General features: G+C 48.4%; 1 protein-coding gene across 1 annotated transcript in view; it reads right to left on the reverse strand.

Moving 5' to 3' along the window:
* The window catches only part of NCOA1 (nuclear receptor coactivator 1), a gene marked incomplete at its 3' end in the record, with an annotated part of 62235 nt that extends 55259 nt beyond the window's left edge, over positions 1 to 6976 (reverse strand). Inside the window, exons 1-2 of the mRNA XM_009577868.1 lie at positions 6891 to 6976; positions 2764 to 2930 (exon numbers count right to left, since the gene is read on the reverse strand). Of these exons, the coding sequence (XP_009576163.1) occupies positions 2764 to 2930; positions 6891 to 6976 (253 nt within the window). The remainder of the gene's footprint in view (positions 1 to 2763; positions 2931 to 6890) is intronic.
* Positions 6977 to 9073: the final 2097 nt, after the last annotated feature.

Here is a 9073-nt window from a genome sequence, read left to right on the forward strand (position 1 = left end):
GCTGCCAGAGCCGCAAACCGCTTGTTCTGCCAACTGTACATTACTAACATTGGAAGGGGTCCAGACCTAGGAATCTTTTCTAAAAGCATTTGCTTCATACTTTAAATAGCAGCCCAGCAGGCAGGGGGATGGGAGGGAGGGCTCAGCCCCTGCGTGCGATCCATCTGCAAGCTTCTGCCGGCTCCTCCACCCCTTTGTGGATTAAAACCGAGGACGACCGCTTGTTCTGCCAACTGTACATTACTAACATTGGAAGGGGTCCAGACCTAGGAATCTTTTCTAAAAGCATTTGCTTCATACTTTAAATAGCAGCCCAGCAGGCAGGGGGATGGGAGGGAGGGCTCAGCCCCTGCGTGCGATCCATCTGCAAGCTTCTGCCGGCTCCTCCACCCCTTTGTGGATTAAAACCGAGGACGACCCGCGGCGGAGGTACGGGGGGGGGGAGAGCCGGTGGGATGCAACCTCCAAACCCTCCGGAGCTGGCAGTGGGGATGATGCCCCCCCCGGGATGTCCCCGCACCCCGGCACTGCCACCTGCCCCCTCCTAAACTCCCCAGCTCTGCGCCTGGCATATTTTCCAAATTAAATTAATAACAGGACGTTGGCGGTTTTTTCATTGAAATCTGCTCTGCTACGAGGTTTAGCATCATTCTTCCCGGTGCGTATGGGTTTTGCTTATTATTGGGCTGAACAGCATCATGTGCTGGGATGTCCTGAGCCCGCTGTAACCCATCCCGGCAAGGTCCAAACTCCCCGGCTCCTCTCTGTGACATGAAATCACGTCTCCAGGAGGGTTTCGGAGCATTAGAAAGAGCACGGCCAATGCTGCCGGATAATCGCCGTTCACAGTACTTTAGCAGCAAAACCACACCCTCAACAGTTAGCAAATATTAATCAGCTTTATGGCTGAGAAACAGAGAGGAGGAGGAGGAGGAGGAAGGACACGGGCAGGGAAACACGGCGTCTAACACTCAATATAACTACAAGGACAGAAAATTGTCTCTGACCACAAATATTCTGACTTTTTGCCGTATTTTTCCTACCTCCTCATGTAACATGCTCTTGCAGTAAACTGCTAAGAACAAATACAGGTGAAGTTTCTTTTCTTCGGTAATTTGGCGCCGCACTAGATAAGCTGGCAATACAGAGCAAAGCTCAAGGCATAATATTTTTAAGTAGTGCTTGTCCTAGTTAATGTTCAGCCCTGCTGTGCAATGTCAAGAAAACTAATGAACAGTGAAGTGGCAGCAAGCAGGAACCTAGGCGTACTCACCCGCTACCAAACTCCTTTCAGAGCCCAGGCACAACGTGAATGAAATCTAAAAGCAGTCGTCCTGGTTCTTCGGGAAGCCCAGGCAGCCCGCGCAACGTGAGCCGAATGCTTTGCTACTGTGCTTGCCCCAAAATTCGGTGCCTAAAATAACAGCAAGCGGGGAGGACTTACGGCAATGCCTGGCTTAAACTAAAAGAGGGGAGACTCAGACTAGATAGAAGGAAGAAATTTGTTACGCTGAGGGTGGTGAAACCCTGGCCCAGGTTGCCCAGAGAGGTGGTAGATGCCCCATCCCTGGGAACGTTCAAGGTCAGGTTGGACGGGGCTCTGAGCAACCTGATCTAGTTGAAGATGTCCCTGCCCACGGCAGGGGGTTGGACTAGATGGCCTTTAAAGGTCCTTCCCACCCAAACTATTCTATGATTCTATGGATCGCCTGTACATGCATACCCACGCTCTAGCTACGGGGTTTGGGAAAATTTAACATCTGTTATCAGGCAACATCACTCCACTCGGAGCGTGCGGCGGGAGCTTTGGCAAAGGCAACGCTTGACGGATGACGTGCTCTCAGCACTAATACTGAGCGGGATTCACCTTGTGCACAAAGGACAAAGCGTTTGCACGAAGGGCAAAGTATTTGCACAAAGGAAAAAGTATTTGCATGAAGGAAAAAGTATTTGCACAAAGGATGAAGTATTCGAGCGCACAAGATGGACAGCCCACAGCAGGCATGATGCGGAGCAAGCTGGAGCCCACCTGCAGCAGCTCCAGGAGGGATGCTGGGGTTGCAAGGACCTGAACGAATCCTACTCCCTCCTTAATACACCTCAGCCCTTCTCCTGGGCATCGCTTGAGCCCTTTGGACTTCTACATTTCAGTCTATGAGTTGACACTCAGGGTGAATTTTAACCTTTATACGGCTTCTCAAGCATCTCTTCTCTGTCTACCGGTTACAGCACCGTATTCACCGGCGGGAGGTGGATTAATGCCCCCTCTAATCTGTTCGGTTGGCAGGAGAACAGATCCGACAAGGGTACATGGTTCTTCACCAAGTCTTGCACAGCGTGTGGCAGAGCTGTCTGTCCTTCACCTTACCCAGCTATAAAATGGGGTTTCTGCACGCAGTTAACAGCAGTATTGCTGATAAGCACTTAATGGGCCTGATCCTGAAAGCTTAACAAGCACTTCTGATTATTTTAATCTAAGGAATAATTTCAGGATGAATCACACAGAGTAAACTGCCACCTTGCACCAGAAACAAAGGTGGCATCTTAAACAAGCCAAGCAATGAGGGCGAAGCGTACCCTTTTGTATTAATGCTTTCATAAAAGTCGGAGAAGGAAAAACTCTTGCAAATGGAATGATTATGTCATGATTTTTCATGAATTAAGATATGATTATCTGCTGCAATTTAGTGTCTGACGGGTACCAGGAGAACGCTCTTACTCTGAAGCTTCCCGACAAGCCAAGGCAGGAGGCTGCCGCCTTACCTTGCTCCAACCTCTTCATCTGCTGGATCTGATCAACCGTCTTTTTTAGGATCTTGCATTTGTCGGGTTTGACACTCAGAGTGTCGATGTCCCCGATGTTTGCAGACAGCAGCTCCGCCAGCTCCTCTAAATATTTGTTCTCCTGTTCCCGTCGCCGCTTTTCATTGCTGTTCGAGAAATAAAAAAAAAATTAAAAGTCATGTTAATGACTTTTTCCTACCACACCTGGGCACTGGACAAGAACCCCAAAATACAACTACTGGCTGGAGTGATGACCGTGCTATAATCCGAATATCTCCAAAATACTGGGGAGTTAGTTCAGGCTTTCGCATCTTTTTATGCATATAAAAATAATCAAAATTAATGCCAAAGGAGACACACAGGGCTAGCCAGTCACCCCCAACAAAAACAGACCTCTAACGTTCAGGACTCTGCCTTCCCCTCCAAAATAGTTATAAATGAGTTATAACAAAAAAAATCAAAAATAGTTATATACAGTCTCTTACTTTTCCACAGCCACTATTCCAGCTGTTGCCAAGTTGAATCCTAAATTCACACATAAAGGTTAACAACATCCACCAGAGTTCACCAAAGTGAAAATCTGAATCAATGGTGACAAGAGGAAGATGAAAAATATTCATTAGATCATCCTTTTTGTCCCAGCGAAAGCAGTTTTTCTTTTAGCTCCCGGCCGCTGCAGAAGCCCAATGTTCTCCCATCAACTATTTCTAAATTCTGGGAATTGAGAATATATTATTTACGTGCTATGACATGGCCATCATTGAAGCCACCCTCGACACCGTAACGTATTCCTTTACCAAAGGTGTTATAAACATCAAAGCCAACAAAACGAACTGTGCGTATGGGACAGACACACTGAGACACATTTCCCTAAATACCTTCCGCTACATCAATCACGGGATGAAATGAGGACAGCTCAAAATGCCCGACACGGCTCTACGCTGCTTGCGATGCTTTTTATCAGGTTGGTTTTCAATAAGCCACCTAGTTTTTTGTTACAACCTCCACAGGACGCCCAGCACTCTATGTAAGCAGTATTGCCTGAAAATCCCTATTATTTACTGGATACCAAGAAGCTGCTGAGATGCCTGTGGGCATGGTGAGATGTTTCTGGCCTCAAAGAGGCCCCACTGCACATGGAGGGGCTGAGAAAACACTGGTTACAAAGGCTGATTCCAAAAGTCCGGCTTGGTAGGAGATTTGTGTCCCACTGCAGATGTGCTCTGGCTTGCGCTACGTGGCCAAACAAGCTCCTCTAACAGCTGGAGGCTTCGAGAAGAGGTTTGGTTCATTTTATCTGCTGAGACTGCAAGCCAACGAGAGCATGAATATACTCTGATAACTCTGCAGAGACCCTTTAGAAACCGTATCTGTCCAAAAGGGGATGAGACAACACCAGCCCTCCCCTCTAAGGAGCACCTCAGGTAGGCTGCACAGATGTTTCTTTATTTTTTCCTAATTCCAGCCACTTTATCAGCTCAATATCCAGGTCTGACAGGTAGGTGTTGTCTCTTGGGCATTTTACTGCTGCTTAAACTTGCTCTCACATGAAAATACCTGATGACTGCAAGGATGAGCCTCCGTGATGAAGCTCCCCTTGCCTCGCAAGTTCACTCTCCATCACCTCGCTTCTCCTCCTGCCCATGTCTCTCCAGGTGGTGTGACTGCCCAGAGGAGCGACAGGAATGACTCGCCCTCCTTCAACTCAGTGGAGTTGAAGCAGAATCAAAAAAGAAAAGAAAGAATCAAAAAAGAAAGGAAAAAGAAAAGGCAAAGCCAGCTGCGGGTGTGGAGAACACAAGCCATGCTTCTGCTCAGGCCACTGATCTCGTGAAGTCCACAGGCGAGACCTTCCACAGGAGACACGCGGTGCAACCTGGAAACTCCTCTGCAATGGGCTCGGGTGGGCGCAGGAGCCCTCGCTTCCTCAGCAGGCAGCTGCCAACGGGTGCTAAGGGCTCACAGGCAGCAAAAAGAGCCTCACGGAGGTAGGTTGGATGTCCACCTGCTGCAGAAGTGCTGGACTTCTGACTTCCAGCCATGGACCTCAGCCTGTTTTTGCACAGGTATCAGTGACACCAGCGCTGGCGCGCTCCCCAGCAATGGGCAGGCAAATGCTTCTTGAAGGAGCTGAGCGAGTATTTTAGTTAAGGTCAAATTAATTCCTAGCTCTCCCTGCAATAGCAGAGGGGAGAGAAAAAAAATTCCCTCCGTTGTGGGTGAGCTCATTTCATGAAAACCCTTAATGTCGTTGTTGCTGTGGCAACTTTCAAATTGTAGGAGGGAGAATTGGCCAATTTTCCTTACATAAAAGCATCATGAGAATATTACACCAGTGGGCTGTTCTTTATGACTCCCAAGTATCATCAAAAGTAATAGTTAAACCTTCCAGGTTTTAACAAAGGAGTTTTGAAGTTCACTTTGCTCCGGAGTATGTTACGGAGGACTCTGGCCAGCCCAGGGAGGAGGATGAGGTCCCTCCCCACCGTGGCTGCGAGTCGGGAGATGGCCTGAAGGAAGGAAGATGCAGCACTGGTGAGGACTTCTCTTCTGGATTTTGGTAAAATGCTTCAGCTCCAGTGTTCGGGGTTGGATGGCCAATCCAACGACAAGTATTTGAGTCAACCCTTCTAAAAATGCTTGTAGGTGCTTTGTGGATGTGAAAACTTGTCGTGCTTAGACAAGAAAGGAGAATCCTTCATCCAGAAGTTTCTGCTCCTCTACGATCAGTTTGTTCCTCGTATTTTGAAAGACCCCTGGTGTTGGAAGCAGAAGGCTTTCTTGGGGTGCTTAGGGGTTAGGAAACAAACCGCAAGAGATCTGCTTTCCAAGGCAGACCAGATAAAGCAAAGCCAGGTGTGTGCTCATCCATCTGGAAGGCAGTTCCTTCAAGAAGAGGTGTCCAAGCCCACCTTGCTTGGACCCACAGACCAACAGCTTCACCCTACACTCACCTCCGGGGTGAGGACTGGCTCCGAGACCAGCCTGGAGACAGCAGCGAGGGCTGCAGAGCTCTGATTCAGATGACTCAGACAGAAAGGAGAAATATTTCACATGATTACAAAAGTATTTGTTAGGAATAAGACAGCTACAAGTGCTATCAAAACACGTTCTGCAATTATCAGTCCTTTAATGGCACAGCTAAGCCATGAACCACAGAGCCTCTTAAGAAGGTATGAGAACTCTACAGATGTTGCAACCAAAAACTGCAATAAACAGAAATCCTCAAACAACCTCTTACTGTCTCCCTACTGGAACACCGTAGCCTTTACATTTATTGTCTAGAATACCATGTATGAGCTGTAAAGTGATAGAAAATACACCTGGGGTTTGCTCAGTGCATCAATATTCTGTGACGATGAGCAAAACAGCATCCCAGGCGGCAGAGACATGAATTCAGCAGCAGCACTGTACATTCATCCTTGCTAACAGACTGTATCGCCATGGAAAAAGATGCACAGGATTTACAGAGAGCCTGGAAAAGCCTGTGTAAGGAGATCACAACTGCCTCTATCTAGGACTTCGTAGTCTTAAATCAGGTGGCAAGGTAGCTGGGACAGGAAGGCTCGGTCATAAGCAGAAGGTGCCCTTCTGCAGTGAGCTGAGCTTTGAAGCAGTTTGCATGTGCATGCAGAAATGAAGTTATTTCAGACAGAAATATTTTCTGTTCTGTAATTGCACCACGGAGCAGGATTCTGAATATTACAAAAACATGGATTTTTTGGGAATCTGGCATGAAGAGGCAGAAGTCTTGGGATGATCTGCAGACCTTGCAGAAGTATCTCCCCCAAATTTACCCTGAGAAAGCTTTCCTGATGCTCTGAGTGCTCTCAATTTGTAAAATCAATACATTAACTTTGATAACAAGCCTCTAATCATCATTTGCCACCTAACAACAAGCAGAGCAGATGGGGAGCAGCATTTCCATCATGCTCCATCTTCTACCGCAGCCACCGCTAAAAGCAAAGCGAAGTTCTGGTGGGAAGTGTGAACATTTCCGAGTGGCTGAAACCTGGCTCCATCTGCTCGAGCAGACGGGACGGAGCGACGCAGTGGGAATGACAAAGTAGCCGCGGCAGGGGACGGGTTGGGAGCAGCACACGTACCTCTGGGCTGTATCGCAGGGCGAGCCTTTCCTCTTCCGAGAGTCGGGGTTGGCAGGGTCCGTTGAGCTGTCCCCAAGGCCACTCATGTTGGTTGACCTACTTTGCACCTAAAACCGAAGAGAGACAGGGTAAGGACAAGCTTTTTGCAGCTGCACAAGGAGTGGTTCCTCTGTGGCAGAGCCAGAAAACATGGACCAAGTGACCTCTGAAGAGGTAACTAACCCAACGCAAGCCTTTCTTATTGAATTGATGCCTCGTTTGTGAAGGAAACAGTGCAAAGGGAAGACAACACGTGATCACGTTACCCTCCTTTTGGTGTCCCCCGGTCACTATTTGGCCAAGCAAGCCCTCACCATCCTTACATCACAGCCTGAGCTCTTGCCTGTATCCCTGCAAATTTTAGCTTCTTGGCCTTACAGCATTTTAACAACTATCTCAACACAGCCCATTCCAATGCTTTGTTTAAGTGTGTTTGATTGCTTTTGTTTTGGTTCCTGTTCCTGCAAGCCTCTCCTTCAGCCCATCTTTGGCTCCTCTGCCATCTACCCCCGGTTCCTCTGACTCACGGCTGGCAGAGGACACGCCACCCCTCGCATTGTGTCTGCGCTCCTGCTCCCCCACCACCTCCTTTCCCCTCAGCACATGGCCTGGGCTTTAATTAGAGCTGCAGACTGACTCATCTCTTAACGGGATGCGACACCCTCCCACGAACCCCTTCCCCATCTCCCGCTGAGGCTGCCTCCCACGCATGGTCCTCCCAGCCCCAAGCTTCTCCTGGCAGAGAGCTTCCCACCACGGCCGGTCCTTGGCCGGTTCCAACACTGGGCACCTCCTGGGTTCCAGCTATCTCCAATGGACATTTCACCCTTATTTTTGGGATGTAATTCAACAGATGTTGGGTAAACTAGTCCATGCTAAGGAAAACGAGAGGTCTAAGCAACCAAAGAAGGTCCAGAAGTCATGAGGACTATAACATTGCAATATCCCATATGTTACTGCTCCTTAACAATGAATTATATATTTTTATTTAACTGAGTAAAATACTATGTAAGCCCAATAAGGGCAAGAAAGCCAGTTAAGGCTTCTTTCTCGATACTCCACCTTGAAGGGTGTTAAAGAGGTTTGGTCAAAGACTGTGACACTCTGACCCAAGAACACAGCCAGTCCCCTCTGACTGCCTAAAGACATCTATAGGACAGGGTCAAAACCTCATACAACACATTAAATCAAGGGACAGAACTTCTCCAGAAAATAAACCAGCTATGCACGTTGCTTCCCTTGCTTTGCTAAAGCCATTCAGTGATTTTTTTATTCACTAACCACAATAATTCGATATTGGATAATGCCACCTTCCAAACTCTTTACTTATTTTAGAATTTTTGGAAGTGTTTATCATTGTGAGAAGATACAATCCCTGAGAAATAAAGCAAAGGGATTCTGGACAAGAAGGTAGTAGTTTAGAGAGTAAAAGATCTAAGTTCTTAAACTTAATTCCCTTCATTTCTTCCATTACTTTCTAAAAGCTGGAATTTTAACGAGGATTCAAATGCTGACAGATTATGATAAAACAAACCCTAGAAGGTACATCCACAGTTCCCACAGCCCATATTCCCCCCACATTTTATTCAGCCTGCCCGAAAGTGCGGTGGGATGCCTTCAGTGGTCCAGCATCTCCCACCCGCTGCCCAGCCCAGCACAAGGCGGCCGCTCGTCAAAAGCCATCAGTGCTGGCTCATCTCATGCTCAGATAGGTGATGATTAAAGTCCCACCAGCTTTTCAAAGTCCTCTGAGTCCCAAACCACATCTGCAGACCAGATCCTCCTGACCTCAGAGCAGGGCAGAGGGATGGACACAGCCGTGAGCATCTCCTCCGCTCCCTGGTTGCTTGAAGACCCCAGCGTTTGTATTAAAACCCAGAAGGCCAACCGTACCCTGGGCTGCATCACCAGCAGCGTGGCCAGCAGGTCGAGGGGGGGGATTCTGGCCCTCTGCTCTGCTCTGGGGCGACCCCCCCTGCAGTGCTGCGTCCAGCTCGGGGGTCCTCAGCACAGGACAGACATGGACCTGCTGGAGCGGGTCCAGAGGAGGCCACCAAAATGATCAGGGGGCTGGAACACCTCTGCTGTGAGGAAAGGCTGAGAGAGTTGGGGTTGTTCAGCCTGGAGAAGAGAAGGCTTCAGGG

Source organism: Fulmarus glacialis, unplaced genomic scaffold, assembly GCF_000690835.1.
Source record: "Fulmarus glacialis isolate BGI_N327 unplaced genomic scaffold, ASM69083v1 scaffold9975, whole genome shotgun sequence".
In the NCBI taxonomy this organism is placed as follows: domain Eukaryota; kingdom Metazoa; phylum Chordata; class Aves; order Procellariiformes; family Procellariidae; genus Fulmarus; species Fulmarus glacialis.